At 41.3% G+C, this 14,734-nt stretch overlaps 6 protein-coding genes and 1 non-coding gene across 7 annotated transcripts; 3 read left to right on the top strand and 4 right to left on the bottom strand.

Moving 5' to 3' along the window:
- Positions 1–85: 85 nt before the first annotated feature.
- I206_106581 (uncharacterized protein) lies at positions 86–1,375 on the bottom strand (the record flags this gene model as incomplete). The annotated part of the gene is made up of 8 exons (XM_019159220.1): positions 86–244; positions 301–415; positions 480–532; positions 585–618; positions 680–792; positions 858–1,053; positions 1,109–1,237; positions 1,296–1,375. The coding sequence occupies 8 exons, from the start codon at positions 1,373–1,375 to the stop codon at positions 86–88; spliced, it is 879 nt and encodes a 292-aa protein (XP_019007892.1).
- An 864-nt stretch (positions 1,376–2,239) lies between these two features.
- I206_106582 (uncharacterized protein) lies at positions 2,240–4,013 on the top strand (the record flags this gene model as incomplete). Its single annotated transcript, XM_019159219.1, has 5 exons — positions 2,240–2,466; positions 2,528–2,815; positions 2,887–3,037; positions 3,101–3,625; positions 3,693–4,013. The coding sequence occupies 5 exons, from the start codon at positions 2,240–2,242 to the stop codon at positions 4,011–4,013; spliced, it is 1,512 nt and encodes a 503-aa protein (XP_019007891.1).
- An 816-nt stretch (positions 4,014–4,829) lies between these two features.
- Positions 4,830–4,925, bottom strand: I206_106583. The gene has a single exon. It is a non-coding gene; the product is annotated as a tRNA-Ala (tRNA).
- A 450-nt stretch (positions 4,926–5,375) lies between these two features.
- Positions 5,376–8,152, top strand: I206_106584 (pre-mRNA-splicing factor CLF1; the record flags this gene model as incomplete). The annotated part of the gene is made up of 9 exons (XM_019159218.1): positions 5,376–5,441; positions 5,497–5,659; positions 5,712–6,304; positions 6,499–6,823; positions 6,874–6,989; positions 7,045–7,224; positions 7,275–7,658; positions 7,713–7,854; positions 7,911–8,152. 9 exons carry the CDS (start codon positions 5,376–5,378, stop codon positions 8,150–8,152), a joined length of 2,211 nt encoding a protein of 736 aa, XP_019007890.1.
- A 955-nt stretch (positions 8,153–9,107) lies between these two features.
- I206_106585 (uncharacterized protein) lies at positions 9,108–11,115 on the bottom strand (the record flags this gene model as incomplete). Its single annotated transcript, XM_019159217.1, has 7 exons — positions 9,108–9,713; positions 9,773–9,946; positions 10,000–10,245; positions 10,309–10,418; positions 10,473–10,536; positions 10,605–10,627; positions 10,686–11,115. The coding sequence occupies 7 exons, from the start codon at positions 11,113–11,115 to the stop codon at positions 9,108–9,110; spliced, it is 1,653 nt and encodes a 550-aa protein (XP_019007889.1).
- Positions 11,116–11,395: 280 nt separating this feature from the next.
- Positions 11,396–12,125, top strand: I206_106586 (mitochondrial 54S ribosomal protein bL27m; the record flags this gene model as incomplete). The annotated part of the gene is made up of 3 exons (XM_019159216.1): positions 11,396–11,471; positions 11,537–11,638; positions 11,746–12,125. 3 exons carry the CDS (start codon positions 11,396–11,398, stop codon positions 12,123–12,125), a joined length of 558 nt encoding a protein of 185 aa, XP_019007888.1.
- A 389-nt stretch (positions 12,126–12,514) lies between these two features.
- Positions 12,515–14,358, bottom strand: I206_106587 (uncharacterized protein; the record flags this gene model as incomplete). Its single annotated transcript, XM_019159215.1, has 5 exons — positions 12,515–12,651; positions 12,716–13,232; positions 13,317–14,126; positions 14,190–14,207; positions 14,266–14,358. 5 exons carry the CDS (start codon positions 14,356–14,358, stop codon positions 12,515–12,517), a joined length of 1,575 nt encoding a protein of 524 aa, XP_019007887.1.
- Positions 14,359–14,734: the final 376 nt, after the last annotated feature.

Raw genomic sequence — 14,734 nt, forward strand, 5'->3', positions numbered from 1 at the left:
CCAGAGTCTTACAAGGGCTTCCATCAGGGGGATCTGAGGGGATTGAATTTTGAGACAAGTATGCATGAAGAAGTATTGATACAGATTACGCTTTTCCTACGGACCCTAGAAGGTTCATGAAACGATCGCATACTTTTGCAAATGCCTCGACAGCTTCTTCCTCTGCATCAGGGAATGGCTTGGAGGCTAAGGCTTTCGATAATGTTTCGACGTATGGATCTCGGGCCCATGAGTTGATGTTGAACTGCACAAGTAACGATCAATGATCCGTTTTGTAAAAATGTATGATATCTTACTCACTTTTGAAACACCACTCTTTACTAGATCCTTGAAGAGCTCATCTGGAAGTTCATCAGTACCATGTGCACAAAGGTATGGTGTTCTCCCCTTGAATCGTTGTTGTAAATCGGTTAAGCTGCCAACCATGAGGTTTTAGCTAGAGTTACAAATGATCGCGGAAATCGAAACCAGTCACGTACATATCGAGCTTGTATTTAGGTCCACCGATAAACTTGTAACTACCATGTAAGTTCTGTGGTATCATCAGCAAAAGTTTGGTACAGAAAGTCAGGCGAGTAGCTCACACCGTAAGATGGAGCTAAAATGTGTGCACCAGTTCTGTTTTTTTATCAGCCACTTGTGTCTTATTGTTGCAGGAACCTGAGTACAGGTTACTCACTCTTTCATGAAAGTCTCAGCATTCGCAGGATCCGTTAACATTCCACCGGTAATCTCCCGTAAACCTGCTTCACCACCTTCCAATCGTCCTAATTCTACTTCTGTAGCGATTCCCTGAGCGCAAGACGCGGGTCAATCTTGTCGACAACCCTGAGTGATTATACAACGAGATTACTCACTTGTGCAACACATCGCTTGATGTATGGGACTGCTATAGCGATGTTTTCAGCCTCGTTATCGGCATGACTTGCATCTACCATTATACTATCAAATTTTATTCCTTCTTTCTCAGCGAGACCAATGGAGAGCTCAAGATGAGCGGCATCGGTTGCGTGATCCAAGTGAACTGAGATAGGTACAGAAGCATCGTGTGCGCTACCGGGAGTATAAGCTCCATACTATAGACAAGATATATAAGTCAAAAACCTACAGCTTAACACAGTACTGTAACAAGGCTCCTCCTCCAGCTTGCAAAGTTATTGGAAACAATTGTAGGATTGCTGGTGATTTGTTTCGCTCAGCTGCTCTGACAAGACCTTTGGCCATACCAGCATCATAGCTTTGTTATAATTCGGTTATCAGCCTACATACGACTTAGCCATCTCCCTCAGACATACCATGTTTGCGCGACTATACCATAACCTCCAGCTTCAGCTTTGGATAGGATGTCAAGGGTGAGGTTGTTGCTAATGGACATAATGCTTCTGTGATCTTGTACTTGTTTTGGCTACTTGTGCAGTGGATGGTGATTTGAATTCAAGCATGAAGAAATCAGTATCAACGACTTTACCACTCACGCTCATGGAAAATCATGTGTTTTCAGCTTGTCTGTACGTCACCATGTCGGTGGAGGGCAATGGATAAAGAATACTCCGGTGTGAGCCGGACCGACGTGAGGAGGGAATGTTGCCAGGATCAAGGAACGAATTTTAGACTTGATAATTACGGCAAATCAGCTGGGGCATGCAGCACGACAGCTATGGATGTAGGGGAAAACGTCTATTATCGCTCCTTCAGGTAATTTTCTGTTAAATTGGACCATAATTTTGCGGTTCGTTACCAGTGATATTTCAATAACCGAACTGCTTCGTATCGATATACTTCGGGCCAGTGTCTCAATCAGCCGGAGTCATATGCCTTGTACCAGGCATGATAATTACAGATCGGAATACCACATCTTTCCGGACGGCAAACATTAGACGTATGCTTGATAGTCACAAGCCTTAACGAGTCTACTTAGAGCTAGACGTTCGTAAGTATAGGTGCCCCGGATCGTATTGCCCCTCAAATCATCTGTCGCCCCTCAGTTTCCACATTCCCGGGGCGATATATTCTGTCATATTCGGCCGGGCCATAACGGTGTCATCGTAACGATTCCAAGAGTATGAACAATAATTTTCAGTCACAACACATACTCTATATAAAGAGTCCAGAGTTTACTCTCGAAAGTTACCCCCTCTGAACAGCTCGAAAATAAATCCGATCCAAACATCAAACAATAAATCCCCCACTACTCAGGCTTCACAACTTCAACTGAACATCCGCGCGGAGGACTTTTACAATGGCCTTACATGATCAACACGATCTTCACGATAACGCTCAGCTTAAGAAGGCAGACGAGTGGCATGAACAGGATGAAATCCTCAATCAGGATGCCGTGGCTCTTGCCGCAACCTATGTTCCTGGTTCTGCTGCCGAAAAAGCACTAGTACGAAGGATCGATAAACGAATTATCCCTTGCATTTGGGTTTTATATACACTGTCTTACCTAGATAGGGCGAATATTGGGTAAGTATCATCTAGAACAGCTGAGTTATTCAGCAATCGAGCTGAATATCTGCTTGTGCAGTAACGCCAAAACCGGTGGTCTTCAGAAAGATTTCGGTCTCACTTCAACACAATACTCTGTGGTTCTTCTCGTGTTTTTCGTCTCCTACGTGATTTTCGAAGTCCCCTCGAATTTGGCCATTGGTCGATTGCGACCTTCCCTTTATTTGAGTGGGCTTTGTATGCTTTGGGGTGGAGTTGCTGCTTGTATGGGTGCTGCCAACAATTACCAACAACTTGCTGGAGTTCGATTCGCTTTAGGTGTAATTGAAGCTGGTTTCGCACCAGGTGTTGCTTTCTACCTTTCCTCGTAAGTGAAGAAGCCCGCTCAGACGATCGGGCAGTGCAATCGGTGCTGACGAGCTGACGAGCTGTACGTAGATGGTATAAGCGATATGAACTTGCCAGTCGATTCTCCCTTTACTACACTGCCACTGCTATCTCTGGAGCTTTCTCTGGTCTATTGGCAGGATTAATCACTAAACATCTAAACGGAGCAAGAGGTCTCGAAGGTTGGAGATGGTTGTTCATCGTGAGCTTGAATTGACTCAAGAAAGGATAATCCATTCCTGTACTGATATTTGACCTTTCGTAGATCGAAGGAGTCGGATCAGCGTTCGTCGGCTGTTTCACATGGTACTTTATGCCCGATTGGCCATCAACAACCAAATTCTTGTCCGGAGAAGAGAGAGTACTTGCTGCTCAGCGATTAGCATACGATGGTCTTGCCAGCACCGCTGGTGCTCAAGGTCATATCGGACACTGGCAAGCGGTCAAAATGGCTGTTAGTGATTGGAGGGTTTGGGCATTCACCTTCCTCTACATGCTCTGTACCGGTGCTCAAACCATTCAATATTTCGTTCCAACATTGATCGGTGCCATCGGTTGGACTGGTTACGTCGGTCAATACCACACTATTCCTCTTTACGCTTGTGCACTAGTCTCCATCGTCGCCTTCTGTTTCACCGCCGATCGATTGCAAAGGAAACCCGAGGCTATCACCCTTGCGGCCACTATGGGAACCATTTTCTTCATCATTGTGGTATCCACAACAAAGCACATGGTACAATATGTCTTCCTCATCTTTGCTTTTGGCTGCGTCTACGCTTTGCCCCCACTTGTGAGTGGCAGTTGGCATTTGTCCGGTTAAACCCGTTTTACTGATCAAATCGACTTACACCCTCTAGATTCTCACTTGGGTACCCAATGTCATCGGCCATCCTGCAGAAAAGAGAGCCGTATCTATCGCGATAACTAATGCGCTCGGCAATAGCGCTTCAATTTACGGAGTCTTCTTATGGCCAAGCACCGACGCACCTCGATATATACCTGGTTTCTCCGCAACGACGGTTTTCATGGCTTTAATCGCAATTGGCGCGCCAACAATGGCTTGGCTGGTTAAAAAATACCCCGTTGAACAGATTGATGCTGACAAGGTGGTCATGGAAGAGATTGAGAAGCAAAGAGCTGCTGGACGATTGCCTGCTCATGGACAACTTGAAGCTTAAGGTTGTTGATTTTACGGACCGGAGGTTTTGGAAGGGACTGCCACATTCGTTAGTCAGTACAGGTTTCTTATGTATGATGTACATCTATACTTCAATATGCATTCGTCTGAGGTTATTGTTATTGCCGAATGCATAATTCAGAATTAAAAGTATTTTGTGAAACAACGAAAACACAAAAGAATCTATTCCATAATCACATCGACAAGTTTGGCTCGCCTTGCGTGCAGTGCCACATTGGAGCGTGGTGTTTCGACATACCTCGTCCTGTTGCGAAGCGCCTCTCACAGCTTGGGAGAGGGTAGCTCCAGCTTTGTACATTTCAGTCAATCAGCGTGACAAATGTACGCTGCAGTCCAGGCCGGATGTGGGCCGCAGACACGTCAGTAATTGAGCCAATACGCGATGCCCCCAGTATTAATCTTACCGACGAAGTCCATCGACGCCATTTGCCAAGAGGGAGGTCATTTTATGCTCCGTTATGCTCCATTCGATCCCCGTGTCTCAATCTATCGTGTCTCAATCTATCGATGGTTTAAGATGTTTTGTCCATACAAATATCAAGAATACTCGATAGTTTTCGTTAGCTTGTGACCGTGAATGCTAAGAGGCTCGTATCATCAGACACAATATGACATCCTGCAATGAAGGCAAATCAGAATCGGTTTGGTTCTCAATCGTCACTCTCAGACTGGTCTAATCAATCGGCTAGGAAATCGATTAAAGCGCTTCCGGATGATGCATATTCATCCATATGACCACAGCTCAAACCCTTTGCGCGCAGCATAAAAAAATGAACCGAAGAAAAACAAAAAGATTTCGTGGACCGGCTGGGATTTGAACCCAGGACCTCCTCAACTTACCAGCTGTTACGCCATTGCAAATGAGGCGGAATAACCCCTATCCTACAGGCCCGTCGATGTAAGCCATTTACTTGGCTTGTTTATATCCTCAACAGCCCTGAGTCATGATGATAACCGCGCTATCATGGTTCTCAGTCCTTTAGATGATCCTTCCAGCTTCTCGCTTTTCTGGCGTTGGAGCGCTCCCCTTTCTTCTGGCTTGAGGTTTCACGACACACAGCAGTCGTTATACAAACTCAGGCCATAAGTGGGTTGTTATTGTTCTTCATCGCGGTATGGCGAAAACGCCGTCTGCATTCAGAAGGAATGTGGCGATTTAAAGCCAGAATTCAAGTCATCTGCTTAGAATGGATGGCGGAGCTCGCCGCCTTCAACCCGAGATTGACAACCCTCTGTTACCAACTTCGACCAACATGCTTGATTTCAGAATACATCCTTCATACGTCCGCTCATATCACACCAGACTTGGTAACCATCTAGCACAAAGATTTAGGAGAGCAAGATGTCTGGAAGAGACGCTCGTGACCGTGCTCCTCGAGTGAAGAATCGAGCCGCGGCGGCTGTTCAGGTGAGCTCTTAATGTTTATGCGATATGAACGAGACCGCTGACATCCGTTTGATAGATTACTGCTGAACAATTGCTTAGAGAAGCTCAAGAGAGGCAAGAACCCTCCATCCAAGCGCCAAAGCAAAGAGTACAGGATCTAGAGGAGCTCTCAGAGTTTCAAGGCAGGAAGAGAACAGAGTTTGAGGGAAGAATAAGATACTCAAGGGATAATATTCGAGGTAGGCTTTCTCATTGAGATCAAGTTGTAGCAGTTGCTTATAGTTCAATCAGCTTGGATCAAATATGCCCAATGGGAATCAAGTCAAAATGAGTTCGAAAGGGCTAGATCAGTATTCGAGAGAGCTTTGGATATTGATCCTAGGTCGAATGAGTTATGGCTTAGATATACGGATATGGAACTTAAAGCACGTAATATCAATCATGCTCGAAACTTATACGACCGAGCAGTCACTCTCTTACCTCGAGTCGACGCATTATGGTACAAATATGTATATCTAGAAGAATTACTGCTTAACGTACCGGGAGCACGGCAAATATTCGAGAGATGGATGCAATGGGAACCGAATGATAAAGCATGGCAAAGTTACATCAAGCTAGAAGAAAGGTACAATGAATTAGATAGAGCGTCAGCGATATATGAAAGGTGGATTGGAACTAGACCTATACCGAAGAATTGGGTTATTTGGGCTAAATTCGAAGAAGATAGAAATCAACCTGATAAAGCTAGAGAAGTGTTCCAGACTGCTTTGGAATTTTTCGGTGACGAAGAGGAACAGGTGGAAAAGGCTCAACAGGTGTTTGCGGCTTTTGCAAGGATGGAAACGAGATTGAAGGAGTATGAGCGGGCTAGAGTGATCTACAAAGTGAGTTTCGACGATTCTCATTCCGACATTCTGACAATTCCCCTTCTTTCCTACCTTTTCCACTTATCCTCTTGTTCATTGTCGCGGCATGCATGCTTAGCCTCCGTCCCAGCCTTCCTGGCCTTGATCCGCTGCATCGCATGATGAAAAGCTTCCCCTGTACTGCTCGGACAACGCTGATCTACCTGCCGCAGTTTGCCCTAGCGCGTTTACCGCGATCGAAATCTGCAAGTTTATACGCGGCATACACAAAATTCGAAAAGCAACATGGTGATCGTGCTGGGGTCGAACTTACTGTTCTCGGTAAACGACGTATACAGTATGAGGAAGAATTAGCGTATGACGGTACGAATTACGACGCGTGGTTCTCTTTAGCTAGACTGGAGGAAGATGCATATCGAGCAGATAAGGAGGATGGAGAGGAAGTCGAACCTACGAGGGTGCGGGAGGTTTATGAGAGGGCTGTAGCGAATGTTCCTCCTGCATTGGAAAAACGATATTGGAGGAGATACATATATCGTGAGTACCGCTTCGCTCACTACGGTCAATATGGGCTAATCCTGTTGTAGTCTGGCTGCAATATGCTGCTTTCGAGGAGATCGATACGAAGGATTTCGACAGAGCTAGGGATGTGTATAAGGCCGCTATCAAGCTCATCCCGCATAAGACTTTTACGTTCGCCAAAGTATGCCTCTCCTCTGCTTCCGATCTCTGACAACATGCTGATCCATATATCCTAGTTATGGCTCTCTTATGCTTACTTCGAGATTCGACAACTGGATGTAACAGCTGCTCGAAAGGTACTTGGTGCCGGTATAGGGATGTGTCCCAAACCTAAGCTTTTCTCGGGATACATCGAGTTAGAAATGAGGTTAAGAGAGTTCGACCGGGTGCGAATGCTATATGAGAAATTCCTTACAGTAAGTCCAAAATTGGCAATTGAAGGAAAACACACTGACGATCCATTCAGTACGATTCCTCACTCAGTGCCGCTTGGATACAGTGGACGCAAGTGGAGTCAGCTGTCGAAGATTTCGAGCGAGTCCGAGCGATCTTCGAATTGGCAGTGCAACAATCATTGGATATGCCAGAAATTGTGTGGAAAGCATATATCGATTTCGAATCTGGCGAAGGGGAAAGAGAACGTGCTCGATCATTATACGAAAGATTACTCGAACGTACTTCCCACGTCAAAGTTTACATATCTTACGCACTCATGGAAGTTTCTGTGCTTGGTGGTGGAGAAGACGAGGATGGTAATGAGATTGAAGGGGAGGCTGGTGATCCTGAATTGGCCCGCGCTGTGTTCGCAAGAGGTTACAAAGACCTTCGGGCGAAGGCAGAGAAGGAAGACGTGAGTGGGGACTCCTTGTATAGTTATGTTGCTCATACTGATACATCGGTACAGCGTGCATTGTTGTTGGAAGCATGGAAGGCATTCGAGCAAGAGCACGGTACTCCAGAGGATTTGGCCAAGGTAGAAGAAATGATGCCTACTACGCGAAAGCGATGGAGAAAAGCGGAAGATGGAAGCGATATGTTGGTGGAATGTACGTATTTCGTATTACGGTTCAATCAAAAATATATGCTAATTTCGATTCGACAGATTGGGACCTCATTTTCCCGGACGACGAAAGAGATGCAAATCCAACATCATTCAAATTTTTCCAAGCTGCTCAACAATGGGCTGCACAACGTGGTGGAGACGAAGGAGAGGGTGGTTTGTCCTACGATCTACCTTCGGACTCTGATGATGATGATGACGATGAAGATGAAACTGAAGAAGGTGCTGGTACTGGAGCTGGTGACTCAGCCGGAAATGAGGAGCCTATGGATGAAGACGACTAGACTATTTAGTCTATAATGGCATTTTGACATGTATACATAAAAGTGTATCATCGGGTATTCACACAAACCATTCAGTCGTCCCGTTTTCATGTGCAATGCTTACAACAATCACTACAATTTTGAGCTCCATTGGGGAGAAAACTTGAAAACGTCACGAATTATTTGCCAGTCAGGAAAGACGCAACAGGAATGAAAACTACAACACTCGGTATTACTAAGTGTTTCCTAACCTTGGTACTAATCCAGCGATATTCAGCTTAACTTTACAAAGGTTAGATACATGCCAATCTACTAGAAGGCAACTAATTACTTATACTTGCGATTTCCTGGCGTGCACAAATATCTAGGTTGATGCTAAGAATGTACGTCCTCTAGCTTCGGCTATGGCTACCGCCCGCAGCGGACGGGATGTGGTGTTTTCTATATTCAAGGGTCGTAGAAGCGGGTCTATGTCAGATACAGGCTAATATGTCTCGACCATTATTTCGAATAATGTGGCAACGAACAGGGCATCAAGTGAAGAAAGTGAAAGCTCGGATATTTGCAATGAATCGAGTAATGGTCGCGCTAAGTGTGTAAAAAGATCGATGTGCGGGTTCTTATTTCTTCGGTCGTAGCTATGAGCCCATTCTTCAGTCTGTTAGTGACTGCCTATCCACGCTTCGAGCTTTTTCTCTTTTCAAACATTTACTCAATCCCTCTCGCTCGTCTTTGCAATACTATTGAAGTTTTCTGCATTCCCAAATTCCCTCTCACGATTAAGCACCTCTTTTCTTCGTTCTGTCTTTCTCATTGCAACCCCGCTCACTTCCACAAATTTCAGTCATAGTACAATCTCGTTCGAAGTAATCAATACATGAGCAATTCACCATGGCAATACAAGAAATACGAAAGAATACAAATAAGATTATTCCTACTAAAACATCCGAAAATTCGAAAAAAAAACAGAGGCTTTTCACGCTCTCCAAACTTGAAAATAACCAGGAATCCAACTTTTACTCCATCTACATAATTCTGTTTTTTCTTCATCATTATCATTTTCCAATTTTCTATGTATTTCATAAACTCTATTTCCAGATCCAATTTGTTCTAATCCTTTTAATTTATTTGCTATATTTTTTAAATCATCAGAATTTGGTCCCCATCTTTCAGGTGCATTTATATGTAATATTTTTAAATTTTGACCAAATTCTATTAATTCATTTGAATTATTTATAGTTTGCTTTCCATTTACTGATATATATAATTCTTCAAGAATTTCATTCGTTTTTAAGATATAACTTAATGTATCTGAAGCAATTACAAGATTGATTAAAGATAATTTACGTATTTTTGTTGAATCAATTGGAGATTGAAAAGATTGATATGATTCTAATGGTAAAAAGAGATTTGAGCCAGATAAAGTCAAATGCAAAGATTGTAAACCTTGTAAATCTGGTAAAATTGGTAAATCTTCTAAAGCCAAAGTTGAGTCTTTTGAATCACGATGAGGTATTGTAATCGACAGAGATAATGTATTGAGACGGGGTAGGTTTGTTACACCGGACAAATCCATGAGACCCTGGACAAGAAATGTCAGTCAATAAGCTGATCGCTAAGTTTGCAACTAATACAGCTTACGGAATGAGGTAAAGCATCCAACGATAACTCTTCAATTTCCCTTGAAGCTTCTTGCAGTATCTCGAACACACCATCTTTGGTCACTCTTGTACATCCCCACAGGGTCAGCCGTTTGAGCTTGGTGAGATTAGAAGCAATTGTTTTCAGTATGGCATCATCTATCAAGCTTGAAGCCTACTATTTTGTCAGCTCTACAAGGCAAGTATGTCAAAAATAAGTGAACTGACTTGGCAGATTATACCTAATCCTTTCAAACCACCTATTGGTCTATTTGATAAGGCTTTCACGACTTCAACAAGCTTTGATTTTAAATTCGGATCAGGCATCATTATTCGTAAATCCTCTAGCGCAGGCATAGTACCAATTAATGAAGGGTCATAGTATCGATACGAGTGTCCGGAAATCTCAAGCGAGCGTAGATGTGATAAGCCCGCTATGGTTTCAAGTAAAGAGGGATTTATTGACCGGTCTCGCTGTACAGCAGGTATTTGATCAGCTTAACGTGATTTGTTTGACTACGAAGGTGAGATACGTACAGTCCAAACTAGACTTTCCAAGTTGTCCATCTCTTCTACAGCTTTTTGGACATGATCATCTAGTTCTGACCTTTCCTCACCTCTCGCCGCAAGAGGGAAGAATCTAACATCTGTTGTCTACCCATCAGCTATGTCTGCCATTAGTGGGATGTATGGAAACTGACCTAGCCGTTTGACCATCTTACACAGTTGTGAGTTTCTGTGCAGCGTATCGAAGAGCAAGACTAGCTGTAACGATGCAAGGAATTTCGTCAGCTATGATACTTCCTAAATGAAGCTGACGATAGCTGACTCACCTTGAAATGACACCCATCTTCCCCTATTTCAAGGCTCAGCTTTCCAATCCAGGGTCTATATCTTCAAAAAGGTATACTTACAAGGTCTTACCCAGATATGCCTATACAGCTTCTTCCTAGCTATTCTATTCCATTCCTTACTCACTCTCGATATAGTTGCAAGATCGCGAGGTTGATCAAAATTGTCCAGTACAAGAGGAATTAATTCTGGATACTCGAATAAAGCTGATAAAGGTGATATTAAGCTTTCATCGGTATTTTGCTCCTTTTCTTTACCTTTACTTTTGCTTGGCAATAAAGGATGAGGCAAGGGATATATTGGAGGATATTTTGGTGGACTTGGTGGTCTAAAAATAGGTTCTGAAGCGTATGATCTTGGATTTGCGGCATGCCATTGTCTTGCTCTTAGAAACATCTTATCAAGTCGAAGTGGTTGTAATCGAGGTCTATCATCATCTAAACGAATCGCTCGAAGTTCGGCATCTATATCATGTAAGATTGATTCGTCCATTTTTCACCTGCTTTTCGCTATATTTCTAAAATCAGTATCAAATTGTACGAATATCAAGAGAGTATAGATATAGTTATTTTATCTATGGTGGAGATGGTGTAATTAGAAAGGGATCGTCCAAAGTGGAGGTTTAAACAGGTGAAACTTATTTCCACTACTCACTTAAAACCCTCTCTTCGATGTTACCAAGTTTCGGTTTCTCAACGAAGAGGTTATTTCTGATATTTCCCGATATCATATACATAGGGATCATACTTAATCAGTCATTTTACTGCTCAATATGCTCGGTCTCTCTCGTCAAGCTGCTTCTTCAAGTTTCGCCGATCTTAGATCTCAATTATTTGCAGGTCCTTCGAGTGAGTTAAAGTATTTCAAATGGAAGAGAGAGTTCTAATAATTCGAAAATTCATTTAAAATCCAGCACTTAAAAATCAAATTCGATTCGCATCAAAGGCAGCAGGAGGAAGATCAAGAAATGGAAGAGATTCTTCAGGTAAAAGATTAGGTGTAAAACGTTTCGGAGGTAAGTTTTTTTTTTCCTTATATATATATATATATATATATATTTTCATTAATAAAAATACTTTAATTGTGTATTAAATAATAAAACTGTTTTTTTTGATTTTATAGATCAATATGTTACACCAGGATCAATTTTAATTAGACAAAGAGGACAAAATTTTAAACCAGGTCAAAATGTTGCACAAGGAAAAGATTTTACTTTATATGCATTACAACCTGGTTATGTTAAATTTTATCAAAATCATTTACCTTATCCACATTTATTTCGTTCTGATCAATCTCCTCCTTCAAATTTACCTTTAGTTAAAAAACCAAGACAATTAGATCAATTTGTTGGTATAGTTTCTGAAAAATCTGAAAAATTACCAAGAGATGAAAGGAATAGAGGTAGAGAAAGAAGATTTTGGGGTTGGCCAAAAGATCAACAACAACAACAACAACAATCCATATCTACAAAAGAAATTGATTTAGGTTTAGGAAATGCATAATAAATTTAGTTGTATAGAATTATGCATTTGTAATCTAACGAATTTCCTCATTCATGTTATTGCGCTCGCTCTAGTATTGCCCATGGGAGAATACGCCACGTATAAAATAGAGGTCAAGTTGATTTACTACAATTCTCACACCCTCTTAAACGAGGAGAATATACGTCTATACGTCCTTACAATATGACTTGCAAGATGTTATAATAAATGCATACTTATGAGGAAAGCAATAAACCAAATTCAAACCAATCTATATAAATACCATTGACACTGGTCAAATTTCAAAAATCGTCCTTCGTCCTCGCTCGCTTCCTTCTCTATCACGCCAACTACAAATCAAAGGATCAATGATTGGCCATAAATTGTTGGAATAGATTTTTACTCACCTTTTACCATCCAGGCATATTTCTAAAATGTTTGACTTCTATTGCTTCTTGGGAGTATGATCTAGTTTGCATATGTTCCCAAATTGGATCGACATCTGGTCCATCTAAATCTCCTGCACCATCCCAACCCCAACACCATACTAAAGTATCACAAAGTCAATCAGCTGGACAATTAATTGTCAGTACAATGAAATTTGTACTCACCGTATTCTGGTCCTGGTATGAAATTCAATTCATCATCCTCTTCAGGTGTGAATAATCTATCATGAGGTCCATACCAACTTCTATCTTGTGGATCTGTATGAGGATCATCAGGTAATCCTCCAATTCTTTTATATCCTCTAATAGCAGTTAAATTTCTTCTTTCCGGATGAATAATATCATATACTTTTTTATCATATGCTAATTTAACTCTTGGAACCATAATAATTCTACCATATCCAGCATTGAAATAATCATTACAAATTAAAGAACATTCAGATGCAGAACATTCACCTTCTGGAAGTTTTGCCATTCTAAATTTAACATGAGGTGGATGATAAAATGGTGCTGGATCAAGAACTGCTACTCCATTCCAACAAGATTGTACTTGAATAGGTAAATGTCTTTGGAATCTATGATTTGATTCTGTATGATGGAAAACCTGTTCGAAAGGTGCATTTTCTAAAGCTGTTCCATTAATATCTCTTGCTACCCAATTATCATAAAATACTGGAGCACCCTATCATATTTTAAAAAACCAATTTAGCACAAATTCAAATTCAAAAAAAAAATCTAAAGTAGAAAAAAGACCAAAAAAACTCACAATATCATCATGATACATATAATCAGCTGCACAAGTTATACCAGCATTTTGTCTTCTAGATTGCCAAATTAATTCCAATAAATCATCTACACAAGGTAAAATATCATTCATAAAAACTATTGAATCAAAAACTTCACCTTCATTATCACGAAGTTCATGAAGTGGTACCATTGCTGCATTTCTAACTTCTGCTAAATATTCAATACGATGATTAAATTGACCTCTTGTTCTCATTGAAGTTCTAATTATAATTCTTAATCCAACAGTTCTAGCTAAAGAATCAAATATTTTTAATAAAGCTTTAGTTTGATCATTTGAACCATTTTCATAAATTGAAACAAAAACATTATGATATCCTAAAATTGCAGCAGTTCTAAATAATGTTGCAAAAATATCAGGTATAACGTCAAATGAATTATATAAATTAATTGCGAAAAAATATTTATGTTGTGTACCTGTTGATAAATCTCTTTTTATATTTTCAATTTTTTTTGCATGTGGTGATAATAATTGTTCTGCATCTTTTGATCCTCCAAATATTTTTGCTAACCAACTTCCTGAATTTGACCATGATTTTCTAAAACCGAATAAAGGTAAATAACGTTCTTTTGCTTGTTCAACATATAATTGTTGTGGATGTCTTAAACATTCTTTTGTATGATGTGGAGATAAAGTACCAACTAATTGTAAAATGTGTAATCTTTGTTGTAAAGATGGTAGCGTGATTTGAGATCGTTGTAATCTAGATGAACCTGATATAGCATTAGGACGTAGATTCTTAGAGCCAGCTCCACGCCATTCTGTACTAGACTATAAAGTACCAAGACGCATCAGCTTTACCCTCATAACGTATACGGTGCAGGTCGAGCTCACGTCTCCCCTTCGTAACAGCTAAGGTTATTACTCGATCAGCACAAACTCAGCCTGAAGGTTACGATACAGAACTCACCGACGCTACTAGTAGCCCCACTAATATTCCTACAAGCAAAGATCCAGCTGAAGGTAGTTTACGCCCTAGCGATAGTGATCCAACGGGTTTCATGACGCTATAAGCCAAGCAAGGAGACTAGCGACGGTGATGCAAAGTGAAGATCGTTGATTGAAGCTGCAAGTGTTATAAGAAGGCTAAGGGGGAAGAAGCAGGAGACTCGAAGCAATCAGGACAAAACTTCTGTAGGCTTCTTGGTGGCCAATTTTATAAACGACAAATTATAGTGATGGCTGGGAAGCTAAAGTGATGATTGGACATGTGAACGTCAGGTTCGAATATGAGGAAGTCACTATATCAAGTTGCAAAGGTCAAAGATAGATGAGCGCGTCTCATCCCCTCTCAGCTGTTCCTCTATGTTCTACCCCCATTTAGTCTCATCGTCTGCACGCGACTGATTGTGGCACCTTTCTACCTTGAATGCATGCGA

Source organism: Kwoniella pini, chromosome 9 (assembly GCF_000512605.2).
Source record: "Kwoniella pini CBS 10737 chromosome 9, complete sequence".
Lineage (NCBI taxonomy): Eukaryota > Fungi > Basidiomycota > Tremellomycetes > Tremellales > Cryptococcaceae > Kwoniella > Kwoniella pini.